General features: G+C 35.2%; 2 protein-coding genes across 4 annotated transcripts; one reads left to right on the forward strand and one right to left on the reverse strand.

The window, feature by feature from the left end:
- On the forward strand, positions 8,152-9,294 carry LOC107611800 (F-box/kelch-repeat protein At3g23880-like). The gene has a single exon (XM_016313692.1). It carries the CDS (start codon positions 8,152-8,154, stop codon positions 9,292-9,294), a length of 1,143 nt encoding a protein of 380 aa, XP_016169178.1.
- On the reverse strand, positions 9,605-15,643 carry LOC107611801 (uncharacterized aarF domain-containing protein kinase 1). Of its 3 annotated transcripts, XM_016313693.2 has the most exons (11): positions 15,316-15,639; positions 14,588-14,716; positions 13,438-13,632; positions 13,151-13,198; positions 12,945-13,073; positions 12,586-12,710; positions 12,187-12,297; positions 11,657-11,765; positions 11,399-11,517; positions 10,609-10,762; positions 9,605-9,999 (listed from the first exon to the last, which is right to left on the reverse strand). In XM_016313693.2, exons 1-11 carry the CDS (start codon positions 15,442-15,444, stop codon positions 9,865-9,867), a joined length of 1,383 nt encoding a protein of 460 aa, XP_016169179.1. In that variant the 5' UTR covers positions 15,445-15,639; the 3' UTR covers positions 9,605-9,864. The 3 variants fall into 3 exon arrangements, with proteins under 3 accessions (XP_016169179.1, XP_020965891.1, XP_020965892.1); XM_021110232.1 differs by lacking the exon at positions 11,657-11,765 and having other exon boundaries at positions 11,399-11,521; positions 15,316-15,643; XM_021110233.1 differs by lacking the exons at positions 14,588-14,716; positions 15,316-15,639 and adding an exon at positions 13,809-14,420.

Consider the following 21,091-nt stretch of genomic DNA (forward strand, 5'->3'; position numbering starts at 1 on the left):
TGACGTGAACTTAATTTTTTTGAGAATAATAATTTATTAGTTTTTTTTTTAAATAAAAGAGTAATATTATTATAATAAGAATAAAATATAACTATAATTTAAAAATAAAAAAATAACAACATAATCAAATAATTTATATTTGAGTTGTGCTCTATTACTAGGGTTGCCGTCTATTCTGTTCTGTTAGCGTTAGGAGAAATCTTAATCGTGAGTTTTTTTCACTCTTGTAAGTGTCTTTGGTTGAACAATGGCAGCATCTGCTGCCTTTCAGAGGCGTGATATGTGTGCAATTGAAGAAGAAGAGAATGAGGTATTGAGGTTTGAAGACGAGGAAATTCAGGAGAGTATTAAGAAGTGCAATAGGAGTTTGATTTAAGGTTATTGGCGGATCGAAAATTTAGTTCTAGAACGTTGGAGGCAATCAGAAGGCTTTTGGGTGATGGACCATGGAAAAATTTTATTCCAATTCTTTTTCAGCAGTGAAGTGGATATGCTTAGGGTGGAAAAGGAGGACCGTGGTTGTTCAAGAACTATATTTTGCATCTCAAACGTTGGAGAGAAGATAATCCGACTGACGAGAAAGAATTTTCATGCGTTCCAATATAGATCCAACTATGGGATTTACCGAAAAAAATATAAAAGTAAAGGACTCGACAGGAGGATTAGAGGATCATTAGGGCAAGTTATGGATGCGGACCTATTTATGATGAGGGGGAAGGAAGATCGTATTATTAAGGTTCTGGTACAGCTTGATGTTACCAAATCTTTGCGTAGAATTATGAAGATTTTAGGCAATAATAACCAGATTCTGGAGGTGTAGCTCAAATATGAAAAAATTGGCAATTTCTGTCACTATTGTAGAGGAATTGGACATGAAATTAGAGCTTGCAATGGTTATTTAGAAGATTTCGTGGCAGGAAAATTAAAAGAGGAAGGATGGGGGGAAGTGGATTAGAGCGGATCAATTTGGTCGAAGAGTTGAAGAAGACAAGGAGAATAACAACTCAAATCATAATTTCAGCACCAACACACAAGATCCTATATACAAAAAACCAACTCCGGTATGCCTCATTCGAGATTTTGCCAATCTCTCAGTAAATGATAGGAGCTCGCAAGCTAGGCCAGAAGAAGAGGAAGTTCAAAGTGTGAATAAGACGCTGTTGCTAAGTGACACCGGGAAAGCAAAATTTGAGGCTAGAGGAGTTTTGGAGAAAATAAGGAAGGAAAAAGGGGAAAGAACAGATCAGTATTATCATAATAAATCAGTTGGCGCCTTTTCAATTGAAGTGTGTGAAGGAAAAATGAGAGTTTTGGAGAAGAAGAAGCTGAATTTAAAGAAATTGGCTAGGAAAGGGCAGAACCACAAACCTGTCATGGGTGCTAAAAGAATTACAATAGAGGTGGAAGAAAATTCAGCAACCAAGAAGCAGTGTTGGGAAGGACGGTGAGATAGTTACAATGGGGGAGGGTGCCACCCAAAATTGGGCACCCAATGAGGTATGAAGATGTTGTCGTGGAACTATCGGAGTTTGGGAAAACCCCTGACAGTTCACAACATACAAAGGATTATAAAATCTCATTCCCTCGAGGTGTTGTTCTTGTGCAAAAGTAAAAACAACACCTTAAATGTGGAGAGAGTCCTAAGGAGAGTCGGATTTGATTCAGTCTACACGGTAGATCTGATTGGTCAGTTTGGAAGTTTAACATTGGCATGGAAGGAGGGAATAAGTATTCAGATTTTAAATCGGGATAATTTTCTAATTCACTTTGAACTAGAGATTCAGCGAAGAAATTTGAGGTGGGAGATTTCGGCGGTCCATTTGCACACGGATGAAACTATTAGGGAGTAATAATATTCAAAGTTATTACAATTGATTGAGAATGGTGGAGACTAGATTATACTTATGGGAGATTTTAACACTATCACAACTCATCATGAGAAGGACGGGGGTAGACCTAAATGGCATCATCTATAAGGAGTTTTAATGACTTTATTAATGCGGGAGGGTTGGTGGATTTGGGTTACGAAGGTGAAAAGTTCACATGGTCAAATAGGCAATTTGGTGGCAACTTTATCAAAGAAAGGCTGGATAGAGTGTTGGTGTCAATGCGATAGAGGGCAGAATTTTCAAATGGTTATGTTAAGCACCTAGATGACATGGGTTCGGATCACAAGCCACTCCTTATTGATTCGGATAGGGAGGTGAGGAGAACGAAGAGGAGATTCTGATTTCAAGAGAGAAGGTGTGAGAATGAATAGGTGAATAGGTGGTGAAATTAATTAAGCATACTTGGGCGCCAGACATGAGGGTTTCACCTATGTTTAGACTGGCTGGGAAGCTCAAGGCAACTAGACAGTGCATAGTGGAGTGGCAGCGAAATTCTTCTTCTAATGCCAAAAAGAAAATTCAGAAAATTAAAAAAAATAGTAAGGGAGGCAGTTAAGGGCGATCAAGCTAATGGAGCAGCTATCAGGATATGGGAGGCTGAATTAGAAGATGTACTTGAGTTAGAAGAACGATATTGGAAGAAAAAATCTCGAGTCCAGTGGCTGAAATGGGAAGACCGCAATACAAAATTTTTTCACTCCAAATTTCACACTAGGAGTAGAAGAAATAAGGTACAAGAGTTAGAAGATGCCGAAGGGAATGTAACTACCAGCGCTGAAGGCATTGCATCAACAGCCCAATGATACTTTGAAGAGCTCTTTACATCAAGTAACCCAAGAGACCCAGCAACCGAAATTGAGGGTATCCCAACAAAAATCAATGTTGTTACCAACCGGGCACTAACTAGACCGATCACAGAAAAGAAGTGAAAGCTGTTGTTTTTTCTATAAATGCTTTTCGGTCTCGGGAGAAGATGGATTCACTGCTAAATTCTTTCAATTTTTCTGGAAAACGATTAAAAGAGATGTGTTTCAGGCGGCTATAAGTTTTTTTTCGAGAGGTAAAATCCCAAAATCCTTTAATCATACTCATATTTGTCTTATTCCGAAGGATCTGAATGCAAAATTCATGAAACAGATCTGACCTATAAGCTTGAGTAGTGTTTTTTATAAAATCTTATCAAAGATTATGGTGTACATGCTTCAATTTGTGATTAATAGACTCATAAATGATACACAGAGTGCTTTTATTAAAGGGTGGTTGATTAGTGATAACGTTTTAATTGCTCATGAATTTATATATTTTTTTAAAGAATAAAAGAGACGGTGATTATGAATTAGCTTTAAAACTAGACATGAGTAAGGCGTATTACAGGGTGGAGTGGAGCTTCGTTTGGGAGGTTATAAGAAAGTTGGGCTTTTGTAGGAGATGGATGGAATGGATTCAGGAACTGGTGACGACAGTTTCTTACTCTGTTACTGTGGATGGTCATTCTCATGGTTTTTTAAGCCATGTAGAGGGTTGTGTTAAGGCGACCCTCTTTCCCCTATCTATTTTTATTTTGTGCAGAGGGATTGTCCCATCTGCTCTACAGAGGAGAACAGAGACTGGAGATTATAGGTTTGAGACTTAATCAAAGGTGTCCTAAAGTCAGTCATCTATTTTTTTATAGAAGACTCAATTTTATTCAGCAAAGCTACAGAGGAAAGGTGTCAAAATCTGCTTCTGATCCTACAGGTTTATAAAGATATTAGCGGTCAAGCAGTAAATCTGGATAAATCCTCAGTGTTTTTCAGTAGAAATACTCCTGTGGACATTCGTGATCATCTATCTCACATCTTACGTGTCTCTCACATTGGCAACCATAACAAGTATCTTGGGCTACCAGCGGTTATTCAAAGATCCAAGAGAGCAACATTTTCGTATATCAAGGATAAAGTGATACATAAACTGCAACACTGGAAGAGGGCCTTGCTATCCTCAAGCGGCCGAGAAGTACTAATAAAGGCGGTGGCAACGGCAGTTTCAATCTATCATCTGAGTTATTTTAAACTGCCAGAGACACTGGTTGATGAAATTCAAAAGCTCATGCTCCAATTTTGGTGGGGACAGTGAAGCTCGAAAAGAAGGATGCACTGGATAGGATGGAGAATTTCTTGTAGACCTAAATCTCAAGGGGGCCTTAACTTCAAAGATCTTAAAGCCTTTAACCTTGTAATGTTAGCAAAGTAAGGGTGCAGACTAATAACTAAGCTACACTCTCTGATTTATAAGGTGTACAAGAGTAAATATTTCAAGTTCTCAAGTTTTTTAAATGCAGGGACTGAAAACAACCCATCTTAGGGCTGGCAAAGTGTTTTGGAGGGTCAAAAAGTGCTAGAAAAAGGAATTTTATGGCAAATTGGCAGAGGCAGCACAATTAGGATTCAGCAAGACTTATGGTTAAGAGACTTTCAAGCAATTACTCCTAATCCTAATAACCCAAAGGGTCGAAGACTAGAATGGGTCTCAGATTTGATGCTACCAGACAAAACATGGAACCAGACACTAATTTGCGAGGCATTCAATCTAGCAATTGCAAATGCTATTCTAAATTCAATAATTCACCAGGAGGAGGATAGAATTACCTAGATGAAGGAAAAATCTGGGATATATACAGTAGCATTTGATTATGGTGTGGCCTTTCAATTTTTTCACCCTCCAACAGATTTTCTTCTAAAACACTACAGAAAGAAAGAATTATGGACAGCCATTTGAAAACTCAGATGTCAACCGAAAATTAAAAATTTTATGTGAAAAGTGTTGCATGACCTGTGAAACAGAAATTGGGGCAAAGCATCCAAATAGTGATACCGATTTATCCAAGATGCCACAGTAAAGAAGAATCGGCCTTCCATTGTCTCTAGGCTTGTCCGGACGCAGTTGAAGCTTGGCATGCTTGTGGCCTCCCTGTTCCATCTTACACGGACCTTCCATGGCATTGGTAGCTGAAACTGCTCGAATGGTTCAGTGACGCTAACGGGAAGAAGAAGAGGAACTTGACAACTATTACAACTTGGCTGAATTTGAAGGCTAGACATAAATTTATTTTTGAAGGGAAACGACAGTCCCCCTACCAGTTGCAGAAGAAGCTATGCGGATCTTCAATGAACCTCAAGATTAGAGATGTCTCTCCCTCTCGTGAGACCTTTACTCTTCTTATTATAAGTTTAATTGTTTTTTGGTGGAATATTTTCAATACTATTCTTTTATTGGTGTCCAAATATGGACTGTAAATTTATTTCTAGTGAAATAAAATGACTTTACCTTCGATAAAAAAGAACATCACAATTATGCTGAGCCACTTGACATTAAATGCTCAGTTTTGTCTTTTTTTTCTATTTATAATTTATGATATGTGTTTAGGAGGATATTTTTAGTATTCTAGAGCTAAGTGACAGAACGATAATCTTATCATGTTGAAGGATCTGAATAATAGAAAAATTATGTTATGTCGGTCTTAGACTTTAAAGAGACTATGAGTTCGTTTAAAAAATATAGATGCTAAATTAGCGGTATTCATAAAGTCTATTGGGTTAAGTTAAGACAACAACAAGTCCATTAGTACATTTTATATTCAATAAAAATCACAAAATTATCATTTAATTTCCAATTATTAAACTTATGTTTTAGTTTGTTTTGTTGTTAGGGTATTAAAAGATTTAATTTGGTTCTGATTTTTTTTTATAGGATTTGTTGAAATTTTAAATTTAAACCAATCTAATATAATAAGATCAAATCTGATTTAATACAATGTACAACTTATTTATAGATGTTAAATAATTTTTTTTGGATGAAGAACAATATTAATTAAAAGTAAAGAATTTTACTCAATTTATAATCTTTACTCTTTATTATACCATTTTGGCAAAATAAATCATAAAGTAATTAATCTAATAAATACATAACATCTTAGAGTATAATTTAATTAATATTCAAATATTTTAGAATATTTTAACACTTATAATTCATTCTTTTCTGGCACACCCAAGAGAGAGAAAAAAAAATATATATATATGGTGCAGACTCTGATGGCTTATTTTTTTCATGGCTAAAGTGACTAAGTGGACCAAACCAAAAGAATGTTGGCATGTGGTTTAGGTAATGTTTGGTTGTTGTCTATGTCTCAAAGAGACATATACACGGCGACACATGTCTCCTGTTTGGTTTAGTAAGACACAATTTTTTGATGGACACGGAAAGATACGGATGGTTACGGAGACACTAAATTTGTGTACCTCCAAATAGCTGAGACACTGAGACATAACTTGTGCGACACTAATTTTTTACAATTTTACCCTTATTTAATTTTTAAAATTCCAAATTCAATCCCCCATCCTCTCAAATTTGTCTTGAGTTCTTCTCTCATGCATCGCCTCCCTCTCTGGCTGCAACTTCTCATTGTTCTCAACAGCTCCATCCTCTATCCTTTCTTACTCCCCACCGCCGATCGCCGCCTCTCCCTCTTCCTCTTCGCAACGCCAACTGTTGCTTCTCTCCCACTTTCTTTTCTCAGCACCCAGCACTCCTCTCTTCCACTCTCATCTTTGCTCACTGTGCCTTCTCTCTGCCTTGTCCTCTTTCTTGGATAGTCAGATCTGTGTTCATTTTTTTTGCCGTCGATTGTCATTGCTCCTCCATCAAGAACTGCTGCGTTTGCTCCTCCTTCTCTCTCGAAGGGTTTGGGCTACGGGAGTCCAGATCCATCGTCATCCAGATTCGCCGGCGGCTTCGAGCTTGGACGGCGCTTCCCACCACATCCTCTCTTTAGCTACGTCGTTCATTTTTTCCAGAAAGAACGTCTCCGATATTTTTCTCTTCTGTTATCCCTTTATTAAAAAAAAATAAATCTGTGCATCTTATTTTACAGATATGCAACAAATTAAAATTTTTGTTGATTTTATTAAATTTAATTTAGATTGTCATATTGTTGCTTTTTGTATTTGGTTGAAGATTATAGTGGTATTGATGTTGATAATAACTCTGAAAGAAGAGATTGGGCAAAAATAGTGGTGGGGATAAAATTAACACTATAATAAAATTTTGAGTTGTATATTCTCTTGTGTCTAAGTTATCAAATAAGATGAAAAATTGAGTATCTTTTTGTATTTATGTATATTTGTGTCTATGTCTTTATTATTTTGAGACATCAACTAAACACAACCTTAGTGAACAGAGACCGAAAAGTTTGTTTGACTTTGCTGATCATTCAAGGTAAAAAAGTTGGATAGTTAATTAGAACCATCATCTTTAAAAGTTAATCAGATTAAAAAAAATGGACCAATTAAGAATTTCAAAAAGCTACCAAAAAACCTAAATGACCAAAAAGCTCTCGAACACAAGCGTCGCGGCAAGGGTGGTTGACGACATCGGAGCCTCCTTTGATTTGCGGCCGTGTATCTTCTTGTTTTTTGGGTGCAATCTGTACAGCCGCATATGAGGCACTCATCCTCATTAATTTTCTGATATATTAATTAAGTATTTTACCAATTTTTCAATTCTATCTAAATGTAACATTTTTTTTAACATATCAAAAAATATTAATCAAAAAATACTACTAAAATAGTTTGATTTTTACATATCTCTTTANTCATTATTTTAAAAAAAAAAATACAAAAAAAGATGAATTAGTGTTTTTTGTAATTAAATCCAATTTTACTTATAATTAATATAAGAAAATTTTGTACTAACACGTATTTTTTAGGTTTTTCAATTCAAATCCTAAAGAATTATTTTTATTTTTTTAAATTTCATGATTAAAGGAATCTATCAATCTAAATCCTAAAATGAATACCCCCCTTATTTTTTCCCTCTACATTGCCTTCTCCACCTTAATTTTTCATTCATTTCTAAAATTAGATTTATTTTTTGTCCAACCTATTTTTTGGACATTCAACCTCTTTTTTAAAACAAGTGTTTTTGTCCACTCACACTTTAGCCAGCCCATGTCACAGACATTTTTTTTTAAGTTAAAATTACTCCACTGTCCCTACAGTAAACCTCACAAACTTAGGCGATCAAGATCCTTTTGACAGGTTGATGTACTCATAGATAAGACTCACCACATGCCACATATCAATATGTCATTGGCCAGTTAAACATCAGCCATAGTTAGCGCCTAAAACCATGCCACCAGAAAACCCCCCTCTCTCTCTCTCTCTCTCTCTCTCTCTCTATATATATATATATGGGAAAGAATGGAAAGCCAATGGAACATGCGAGAATGGAACACCTTGAATGCGAATATAATCTTCCAGTAGATCTGCTCAGAGAAATCTTGGTGAGGTTTCCAGTGAGGCTTCTCTGGCAACTGAAGATCGTATGTCGTTCATGGAACTCTCTAATCTCCAGCCCTGAATTCGCCATGCACCACCTTCAACGCTCAACGCTAACTCATCCGCCGCCCCTATTGCTGTGTTGGAAGGTACCGGTGGGACTGGCGGGCGACATCAAGCATTGCTCTTCGCAATCTCTTATTCTTGATCGCCAACATCAGCCCCAGCCCGTGTCACATCCGGGTGACGGAAAATTCATCAGGGGATCTTGCAACGGATTGCTCTGCCTGTCTGAAGGTTTTCCCTATAAAACTCTTACTCTTCTCAATCCCAGTACTCGTTCGGTATCCCCATCCGTTCCATTCGAGGGCTCCGACGAGTGCGGAAACGATTTTTTTTGTGGCTTTGGCTATGATATTCTGCATGACCAGTACAAGCTTGTTATGGGTTGTTGTGCCTCGTCTCGTCTAACTGATTCCAAGGTGAGATCTGGCGCTATAGTTTTCACTTTTGGTGCAAATCCTTCTTGGAAAACTGTTGATCATCCGGTGTTTCCGTACGATTTTCGTGGCCCAAGAAATGAAATATTTGTGAGCGGCACTCTCAATTGGCTTGTGTGTGATCCTACTAGTAGTACTATAGATAGTGAATTGGAGTGGTTCGTTCTTACTTTCGACTTGGAAACAGAATTGTTTGGTCGATTTTGTCTGCCTATTACTAGAATGCACCGTGACTTCTGCGAGATGCCTCCCTTGCAAGTCCACAATAACTGTCTTTCTGTTTGTTATCGCACTCCGTATGAGCCAATTATTTGCACTCTCTGGATAATGAAGGAGCATGGAGATGAAACGTCTTGGATTCAATTGTTCGCAATCACATCCGATGTTGGAATCGATCGAGGTTCTTTGGTAGCACCCCTGTATATATCAGAAGATCATAATCTTTTGGCACTAGATACTGGCCAAGTTCTTGTGTATAATTTACGTCAAAACCAACTGGTTTCTCGTGTGCGTCACAGATATGATTGGGTATATTTATATCGTTGCCTGGAGAGCTTGGTCTCACCATCACATTATTGTGGTCTTAATTAAAACTATTGAAGTTTGATGATCAATAAAATTTTATTACTTTTGATAAGTATTTAGTTATAATCATATTAGATGTATACCAAAATTCATTATGCCATCACGTAATTAAATTTCTTATGTTATCGCTATCTACAGTAACTTATAGATTAACTTAAACTTTTAGCTTGTCACATGTAATTTATTTATTGGTTAGTTTAAATATTATTAAAATCTAATATGATGATAAATAATAGATGGGTCGGGGTGTTATTCCATATAAAATAAATACACCTATACTATATTACTATGAAAAAGTATAGGGTACCAAATATTATCTACCAATTTATTGTGGATAATAATTAATTATTATATTTTAAATACATATATAAAGAGACACATCTAAAAAATATATCTATAAAGATACTTTTATTAAATACAGTCATAAAAAAGACACTTTTATTAAACACATCCACGAAGACACTTCTATTAAACACAATTATAAATAACAGTTGGCAGAAATTGACAGAAATGTTGTTGGTAACGTAACGGGATTGACGGGATTGTATTACTATATATAACCTATAACCTATAAACTCAACCTTGGTTCAAAGCTTCTTTTGCAAAGGGTTTCCACTGTTGGGCACAAGAATAATTGATTCCAAGTCCCACACTAAGCCCCCTCAGTAATTGAACTGTTCTCAGTACACTAAACAGTTCTTCTGGAAAAGCCTACCAAAAGAAATAGAAAATTTAGTTTAACACAAAAGTAGCAGCATCATATGTAATGTACAAATTCATTTCAAACTCATCTCTATTATTGTTCAATAATTCAGTTCTTTGCTAGCATACTTTCTCAAATTCTCTAACTATGTCACTACAAACAGTTTTTCGTGGTTAGTTTAGCCAGTAAGAACGAAAGCATTTCGCGCAAAATATACTATTTACATAAATCTTAGGGAAGGTTAATGTATGCTTTTAGAAACAGAGATGAGTCTTGAGTTAAATTTCACCAAATCTCACCAAATGAATAAAAACACTCTCTTCTCTAAATAAGTACCATTTTGTTTTTGTTAAGAAGTAATTAAGCACCAACATAACAATAGATATGCATCTCAAATCACAAATGAGAGTGATAGAGTGAATGGAAGGTTTTTGCATTCTAGAATCAACTATACTATGAGTACACAAAAAATCAGTCACTAAATTGGTCACTTGTATAAAATACATGTTGAAATACAAAATATATATTAAAAATAAGTTAAATAACTCATGTATTTATACATAAATACTGGCTGATTTTTGTATGTACGTAATATTTTTGTTCTAGAATATATATACCTGGACGCCAATTTTTTTTATTAAAGAATCGTCCGAGAAAGGCTGCAACACCGACTCCCCTGGAGGCATTTTTGTGTCAAACATTTGTTGTGCCAGTTTAAACATGTCTTCTTGATGAATTTCACATGTGCTAGAGGTGTCTATGCCAAGCTCCCTACATTAATCAGAGTAAATTCATTTAGACATTCATATAGATTAAAAGAAGTTGACTAAATTGTCCTCGAATTAAGGCCTTACTTAACATTAGATGATCATCAAATGGATGAGTAATGAAATACCCTTCTAAAAACCTTCTTACTTTCTATTTTTATTTTTAGCATTTTCTGTTTTTAAGATTTTGCGAGAAAAAAAAGAGAGTAAAAACAATAAAATACTGCTTTATGTTTTTATGTCCTGTTTTTTCTTTCCTTCTTTATAAAATTTTGAATGCAGAAAACACTGGAAAATAAAAATGCAAACCAAACGCATTATAATTATCCTCCTAGTTTCTATACAAAAAATTCTCTGAATGCATTTAATTGAAAATATAAAAAACTCGTTAAGACTTTCATTGTTTAGAAAAAGTTGGCTGATTTAGGAGGATAAATCCTTTCTCTTAGATGAACAACACTAAATGCAAACGAAAATGTTTGGTAACGAAAAAATATTAGTCAAAAATTGCCAGAACTTATTATTTTTGGCTTTATTTAATACATCCTGCAACAAATAAATGCTAAATAAGGCAAGTTTAAGCGATTTGATTTGATTATTTTTTGTCTTTCTAACATTACTGAAATGCAAAATTCAGTACCTAAAGCTCTCAATGACTCTTAAAGTATCACCATCGGCGATCGCAAGAACCAGATTAGCATAACCAATCCTTAACTTCTCAGGGAGATCCTTCACCTGCCCATAGTCTAACAAGGCAACCTGACTAGAGGGGGAAAAAACAACATTAGGCATCAAGTTCTGAACTGATAAGAATGCTTTAACTCAAATCATTTCAATATTCGTCGAAAGAGAACGAAATAAACATTCAAGGAGGTTCAGAAAAGAAATTTTGGCTTGCCTCTGAGCCTTTACAAATCAAGATGTTTCCTGGATGAGGATCAGCATGGAAGAATCCACTTTTCAAAATCATTTGACCACATGCTTGGGTCAAGCTTTTAAGAATTTTCCTACACTTTTATAAGAAAGTTAATGGTGTATTGCACATAACATTACATGCATATGTAAATGCAATTTTCATATATGAAAATAAATTTTATTAGAAGTGAACAAAAAAGTACAAAAGAGGATAAAAAAAAAATCCTTGAAACAGGATATAACAAATTAAATCCTTAGAGGAAAGACCATGCAACAATGCAGAAAGAAGATATAACAAATTAAACACACAATCCTCTAAAGATACCCAATTCATATGTGCATATACGAAGAATCATCAACATTATGAAGTTAATCTATCAAGACTTCACTATACCCAAATGTTATCTGATTCTCAATTTTTCGCATCGTCGTGTATAGTTATCAATCAAGATTCAAGAAAAATGGCTGACAAAATGAAAGGACTACATTTTGTAAGGTAGTAAACAGGCTTACTGCTTAGCTGCTGTTGCTATCTTTCCATTGGGGTTTATACCTCTTTTTGCTATTTCATCACCAAGTTTCATTATTGAAACACCGTCCATATATTCCATAACTAGGACTTTCCTGTACATGCAGGGTGTCGAACGATTAGTAAAATACATATGAACTCACATCTAAATTGAAAGTTGTTCATAAAACATATAAAATGCATATTTAGCTTGCCAAAAAGTTCATGTAATAGAAAATTAGCCGCAAACAAATCAGTAATTCTAGCATCATTAGATGGCATTTAACATGTGATTTTGAACAGAATTCATGAGTATAGTAAGTTTAGAATTTTTATGTCCATTGTTGATATTATCATCCAAATCTTCTAAAAATGCTGCAGTACTGCTATGTGACTTAACATACCTAGTAACCATATCTCGAATTACTCGAGGTACCAAAATAGGGGACCTTTTATTGTTTTCATATAAGAACTTCCTAATCCTTTGCATGGAATCTGCCTCCCTTCTGAAGTCAAATTCATATCCAATCTAGAATGTCAAAATGATAGATAGAACATTATCAAGTAGAAGAATTTCAGAACAAGTGCAGTAGAGCCATGAAAGGACATTAATAATGGTGTTAAAACACACTTCACTAATAGGACTTCTCTGATCATCAAGCCAAGAAAAAACAAGTCGATATAAAAATAAAGTGGCTGCTAATTAAAGAAGTGCCACCAGAATTAACTATAGAAGAAATTCAAAGCAGAAAAGGAAGTTCACCTGTGTTTCCATTTCTTTTGTTATTGAAAATAGATCAAATTTGATATCTGTCTTTTGCATGTATAAAGCAAATGCTTGCAAGTTATGGATATCTGTCATCATGATATCCTGAACTCCAGGATGTTGAACCTAGTATATACAAAAGAAATCTGAATCGAAAAGTTTACATGTGCTGTGAATCCGTAAGGATTATGAGGTTCATTTACCTTGACTACTACATCATCTTTATCACCTCTGAGTCTTGCTCTATGAACCTGATGCAAGGATAAGATATTTGCCAGTTACATGAATATGATTCCCAAGAACTGTTGTTGTAAACAACACTCTTCCAAAGTAAAAAAATTACTTTGATGTGTTTTTTTTAACATGTCATTGATTTGTTCCGAGTAAACAGTAACTTTTGGACTATTTTAATGTAAAAATTAGCACACATGAACAAAAATGCTTGATCAATTTTTTTCCAGCCATGATATAACCACAAAAGGGTGCATACCTGAGCAATTGAAGCAGAACCAAGGGGTTCCAAATCAAATCTTTCGAAGACATCAACGATGTCTTGCCCCAGCTCATTCTCCAGCACTATCTTCAGAGTCTGATATGGAGTTGCAGGAGACTGATCACATAATGTAACGAGCCTTTTCACCCACGCAGCTGGAGCCAAGTCCGGCTTCCCTATAATTTGGGCTACCTATTTCACAATTTAAATCATGCCAAGGACAAAGGGCTAACCAACAAATCAAAAGGAAAACAATATCACAAGCAAAATGCAATGACTGTGAAAATCCTCCAAAAAATTAAAAGCTAGTCTATAATTTTCTGGTAAGCTAAAGGTTAGGCAGAGAAGCCTAACTTTATAATTCAAACCTCTGACATTGCATGTAAAGTTTTGGCTCAAGATTCAACAAACTTCAGCTAAGCTAACTCTCATTGGTAGTTATTCTATGTAATCTATAATGTTCTAATAACAAAGATAAACAACGCAATCTCCTTTCTGGGAAAAAGGACAATAGAAATTTGAGTCCTCAAGTTACTGTCCGTTTCTTCCATTCAGACCTGTTATTCTCATAAACAAAACCGTTCGAGAAACCAAATGTGTTTGGTTTGTGTTTTCATTTTTAGAATTTTATGTTTCAAGATTTTGTGAAAGAAAAGAAAAATGCATTGATTGCGAAAATCCTCCAAAAATTTCAAAGCTAGTCTATATTTTTCTGGTAAGCCAAAGGTTAGGCAGAGAAGCCTAACTCTATAGGACCTGAAATGGTAAACAATAAAGCCCCTCCCTAAAAGAGTTTCCCAAATTTCAAACCTCTGACATTGCACGTAGACTTCGCCCCGAGATTCAACACACTTCTGCTAAACTAACTCCTATTGTGTAGGTATTTTATGTAATCTATAATGCTCTAAGAACAAAGATAAACAAGGTAATCTCCTCTTTGTGAAAAAGGAGAACAGAAATTTGAGATCAAAAGTTATTGTTCACTTCTTCCATTCAAACATGTTATTCTAATAAACAAAACCATTCGAGAAACTAATATTCCATACTCACTTTAGGGCAGTAAAAACAATAATAAAGGAAAAATCATTGAAGAAAGCATATATAGAAATTTGATATAAAATTCCATCTGAGACATTTTAACAAATACCTTGAGGAAGAAACCTCCAAGCTGAGTGCACATATCATATATCTTATCAGCAGCAACTTGGTGCTGCTTTTCCCACATTGCTTCTTGCTTTTTCACATCTTTCTCAAAACTTACTCTCACCTGAAACACCTGTTTAATAGCAACAAAACCACAACACACAATTCAATTCACATTTTTCAAGTAGAATCCAAAACATGCAGAAGGTCCCATTTGGTAACTGTCTCAAGATAGAAATAGAAACACAACTTTTCTATTTTATTTCTGTCTTTCGACCTCAATGTCATTGACATTTTTCTGCCCTGAAATACTTATCAAACACGGCCTAACATGTCGATAATTTTTTTTAAAAAAAAGAGTTCAACACAACAATGTCAAGCATAATTCAACCAAAAAAAAAAAAATTAAAACAAGCTATATCCAACAAACACAAACACCCTATCTCAACAAACACAAACCAAATAAAATAACAAAAATACTGTATATAAATAAAGAATTTAATGTTAATGCACTGACAGTGTATCTAATCACATAACGTTACATCATCAAAAATAACTATTATTTTTAAGACTGCATAAATTTTATACTATCAGTGCATCAAAATTAAATTCATAAATAGATGCATTATTTTCAATATGTAGTTCATGGCTGATTTTTGGCGTATACACGGCATAGTTGATAAAATAAACACCACAAGCCACAAAAGATATTTAGAAAAGAAAGAGAGAGACCTTATATCCTGCATAGATATCAATGGCGCGAGTCCAGAAATGGAAAGAACGTTGCAAAGGACGGAATTGAAAGGAGAGAGTGTCTCTGAGATTGTTGATGAGGTCTAGCTGAGGAAGCAAGAATGACATGTTTGTGTGAAAGTGAGAGAGAGGTGAAGTGTTTGCATTTCACGTTCGAAAAGTGTGGCGCAGAAAGAAGAGGAGCATAGAAGCCATGAAAGTAGCTAGTCCTTGTTAACTGCATTTTGTACATGCAGGTTGTTGCAACTTTATTGGAGACGAATTATCAATTTTTAAAGAATTCTAAAAAATTCACCATAGTTAGGTCATCACAGAAGTTCATATGGAGACTCGAACTATGCGATTTGAGCTATTGCTTCTTGGTCTAAAGATTATTTTATTATCGTGTTATTAATGTATCTTTTAAATTACATTTAAAGAGTACTAATATAAAAAAAAAATAAAAATCAATGGTATAATATTAACATTAAAAATTAGCTACTAAATTAATTATTTATATAAAATATAAAAAAAAAGTTAAATATTTTANATAATTTGCTTCATATATATCTTTATAAATATATTTTAACTAAATTGTTTGTTTATTTATTTATTAAAAACAGGGTGAAATTGATATATATCAAGATAAGTAGTGGTTTATATTTTGGCCCAAAACATAATGAGGACCAAAAGTGAACAAAGTCTAATCCTATCGATCTTATGGAAGTCAGACTTACTCGAACTTTGACTCTACCTATTTGTAGGGCTCCACGCGGATCGGATCGGATATGGCCAAAATTTCGATCCGATCCGCACTAAAATCATCGGATCGGATCGGATCTAATATCCGCAGTTTTTAAGGTTGGATCCGATCCGCACATTTGCAGATCGGATCGGATCGGATATCGGATATATCCGCAAAACACAAAAATATTTTTAAAAGCTTATTTTTATTAAAAAAATATCAATAAAATTCATTTTTTCTATTCTTTTAAATATGTTTACTCTTAAAATAATATTAAATATACTTTTTTTAAATAATAAATTAAAATAATACAATATATATGATAATTATTAGTTGAAATAAAACATAAAAAGAATATTTATTAATTAATTTATTTATTTTTGCGGATACTAATGTAAAATCCGCAATCCGATCCGATTAGTGTGCGGATCCGATCCGATCCGATCCGAAAGCCTTGCGGATCGGATCCATATCCGCAATTTTCGGATCGGATTCGGATAAATACCGCGGATATGCGGATCAGATCCGATCCATGAACACCCCTACCTATTTGGATCAATAAACTAACTCCTACAAATTCTCCTTTCATCTAAAAGATATATTTCAACAACTTCTCTAATAGAAGGGAAGGGAACGAATATTCATCATCAAATGAGTGTGAGGCAATTTTTAATTTTTAAACTAATTTTTAACTTTTTTGTTGCTTTGATATCATATAAGAAATTAAGTGGGTCTAATTTATCCCAATAATTAATTCAAAAAATAAAGGTTGTTTCATATTTATAAAGACCAAACTTTTAATTTTAGACAATGTAAAACTTAATAATATAGATGTAATACTTTTATTTATAATATAAATATAAATTAAAAATGTATGAACCAATATATGTATATATACATGAATATATGGGTATAGTCACCAAAAAAGAAAAACATGAATATATGGGTATATAATACTTTTGTAGGGCCAAAGAGAAAGAGTTCTTTTGTTTTTTTCAATTGCATTTGGTTTGGTTAAAATTATTAAATGTTCTGATAATAAATAGGAATATTGAAAAGTGTTATATATTTCTGCCTTGAGTTTTGCAAAGAAAAATTATCCCTTGCATTGGAAAATAAACTATCATTATTTTGTAAAATGTGTGCCACACTTAGCAACGAATATGATGTTATCATGTTACCAAGGATATGTCATATCTGGTATACACAGTTTTCTTTTATAATACTCCATTTGATTCATAATAATACAATGAGAAAATGTGGATAAAATTGTAAGTCTATTTTCTGTATTGTTATTCAATGACATAGTACATATATGTACAATGAAAATTTTGTACATAGCAAATCTTTCCAAATCATCAGAGATTCCTAAAACTAACAGAAAAGGCATTGATACAGAAGAAAGAAATAGAATGTATCATAAATATAAAGAAGTAAAGAAAATATCAATATGGTTGAGCCTCTGTATTCTTTAATAAATGCTTGTGTTGGACTATTTGTGATGTGTGGTACTGTGGTCCAATAAATAGTAAATTTATTCATTTGTAATGTATTTATAAAATCAATATATTTAGATATAATTCACATAAAATATATTAATTTACACATGACTAAGAAACGGAATATAATTTAAATACAGAGTTTAATTTTGTAAAAAAATTTAGTAACATTTTTTATATTATTAGTGAATAAAAGATAAATTCTTAAATAAATTAGGCCAAATTTCATCTTTAATTGTAGTTTAAAATGAAGTCTACTAAGTTGAGCCTATATTGAATTTGGCCTCTTGCAGAGATTAATTTAACCTGAAAGTTAAACAAATCAGGAGAGCTCTCTGTTATTGGGGTTCAGAGATGGGCTGGTGGGAAGGATATATGCGGAAGAATCGGGGTCCTTGGAGGTGATGCCATCAGTTGAGGAAATTAGACAGACAGTGTGGGATTGTGAGTCCTCGAAGGCGCCATGATATGATGGGTTCAACATGAACTTCATTAAGCGATGCTGAGATGAGATTGGAGCGGAATCCACGGGAGCGGTTATGGGATTTTTTCAGACAGCCAGGCTACCCACAGATTCAAATATTACGTGGGTGGCGCTGGCCCCTAAGTTTACTGGTGCGAAGGAGATGAAAGACCTCAGGCCTATTAGTATGGTTGGGTGCATGTATAAGGTCATATCAAAGGTACTTGTTAGGAGGATGGGAGCAATGATGCCTATGCTATTAGGGGAGACTCAGAGTGCATTTGTGCAAGGTAGAAGAATTTATGATGGGGCTCTCATAGTATGTGAAACAGTGCACTGGCTTAAAATGAGAAAGCAACCATAATCAAGTTAGATTTCCAAAAGGCTTATGACAGAGTCAAGTGGAGTTTTGTGGATATTGTGCTGGAGAAGATGGGATTTGGTAGCAGGTGGAGGGCTTGGGTTATGGAGTGTGTGACTACAGCTTCGATGTCAGTTTTAATTAATGGATCACCAACTAAACCGTTTAAAATGGAAAGGGGATTGAGACAAGGGGATCCGCTTTCTCCGTTCTTGTTTGTGCTGGTTGTGGATGTACTGCATAGAATGATTGGCGAGGCAGTCAGGAATGGCCGTATCTCCCGTTTGGTGGTTGGTCGAGACAGTGTGGAGCTCTCACACCTTCAGTTTGCTGACGACACTATCCTGTTTTATCCACCAGATGATGAGACCATGTAGAATTACAAGCTGCTGCTGCACTGGTTTGAGTTAATGTCAGGGCTCAGTATCAACTTCGACAAGTCCAGCTTGATTCCTCTCAATTGTGAAGAGCAGTGGGTACATCGTATGTGCAGATTATGGGGTTGTAAGGAAGCTACCCTCCCTGTTAAATACCTTGGAGTCCCCTTAGGAGCTAATCCGAGGTTGGTTAAGACCTGGAAGCCTATCATTGATAAGGTGGAGGAGAAACTAAGCCTCTGGAAAGCTAAGGTGCTAAACAAAGCGGAAAAAGGACGGGGAGCAGGGGATGACGTTGGTGAAATGGGAGTTGGTACAGGCCCCTAGAAAGTTTGGTGGGTTGGGAGTTGGAGATGATATGGTTCAAAACACCGCACTGTTGTTTAAGTGGTGGTGGCACTTTGCGAAGGAAGAGTGCTCTTTGTGGAAGAAGGTGGTCTGTTCATGTAATAACTTGAGACCGAATGAGTTACTATCCACGCAAGTGCTCCCTACCAGAGGAGGGCCCTTGGAAGGATATTTGCCATATAGAATTCAAGGAGCAGTATCTGAGGGATAAGATGATTACAGGACTGGCTATGGAGGTTGGTGACGGACGAAGGACTCAATTTTGGGAGGATGTTTGGTTGCATTGTGGTTCTTTGAGAGATCGATTTCCCAGGCTCTTCTCTGTCTCAAACCAATGTGGGTCGGTTATTGGGAATTGTGGGTTTTGGGATGGGTTAGAGTGAGTTTGGAACTTCCAGTGGAGGCGTGAGCTTTTTCAGTGGGAGTTAGAACTCCTGAGTCAGTTACATGAGGTATTGAGACTTGTGAGGCTAGCGAATAATAGGGAGGATAGAGTCGTGTGGAAATATGATAGACTTGGTATTTTTTCGACTAACTCCTTTGTGTAGGTGCTACAAGAAGAAATGCTATCAGAGGATGTTACCAGTTACAGCTTCACGAAGAACATCTGGAAAGGGTTGGCTCCACCAAGAATGGAGCTGTTTGTTTGGTTTGTCCTGGTAGGCAGGGTGAATACAAAGGAACGGCTAAGCCGTCTCGGGGTTATTAGCCAGAATGATAAGCGGTGTGTCTTGTGTAATAAGGATGATGAGCAGGTCCATCACTTATTTCTTGGCTGTGATTTTGTTTGGCAAGTGTGGAGTGCATGGATATCTGCGTTTGGCTGACCCTGGGTCTTCTCAGAGCGAGTGAAGGACCATTTTCTGAGTTGGACAAATGATCCGAGAAGAAAGGAAGACCGAAAGCAGCGTCTGAGATGCTTCTGCGCGATCATCTGGCACATTTGGATGAAGCGAAACAGGAGGATTTTTCAGAATGAAGGTAAAGGCGTTGACGAGATCATCTCAATGACCGCCCTGAGTTGTGATGAGTGGAGAGGTATGCATTCCTATGGTTGTTGATGGCTATGCCAGAAATGACGTGGGGATGTTGGATCGTTGGGGTAGAACTCTTTGGGGGTGGTCTGTCTTCTAGTTTGGATTTATCCTGCCACCTTAGTGTGTTGAGCTCTTTTCTTTTAAAAAATAAATAAATAAATAAATAAACAATGCTAATATGCAATATACTAAAGATAATTAAAGATAACTAATACATAATAAAAATGCATAAATATTATCACCCTTAGTTGTCACTATAGCTACCTGTTGGTTTGGCAAAAAAAATCGCCAAACTAATAAATTCTGCTAATCAAAGAATGGTTATAAATTCTTAGGAGAGGATATAGGTGGGGCTAAAAGAGATGCTGCAGTTTAATTTTCGTGTAACCAATAATCATACAAGCCTTGCCTTGCATATAGTCTTAATCATAAACTAGCATAGACCAAATCAGATGGGTTAATCGAATTAATTAAAAAACAATTATTAGATTTATTCGGTTCAAATGAAAAATTAAGTGATAATGAATTGGTCAAAGATTTAGAATTATTATTTTTTTTTTAACCAAAGATAGGAGATTCGAACCCGCAACCTCTTAATTGAGTATGGGAAGACTATGTCATTTGAGTTATAACTCATTGGCTTAGAATTATTTTTATTGTTCACGATATTTCTTAACTCGATATACTGCATATAACAAGTGGAATTCGAATCCTCGACAATTATTTAAACTGACAAGTGAATTGACTACTCGACCAACTCAAGTAGGTTAAGTATCTTTGTCTAACTTTATTAAATCAGAAGTAATTTTTTTTTTGGCTAGCAGAACTTGTTTCATTTTATTTTAACAAGTTAACAAAAAAATAAAAAACTCAAACCCAATTTTAGTATGACAAGCAGTTGGGCTCTCAAGGAAAAACATAATGCTTTCTTATGGTAGACCATTGT

This window comes from Arachis ipaensis, chromosome B08 (genome assembly GCF_000816755.2).
Source record: "Arachis ipaensis cultivar K30076 chromosome B08, Araip1.1, whole genome shotgun sequence".
NCBI classification, from domain to species: Eukaryota; Viridiplantae; Streptophyta; class Magnoliopsida; order Fabales; family Fabaceae; genus Arachis; species Arachis ipaensis.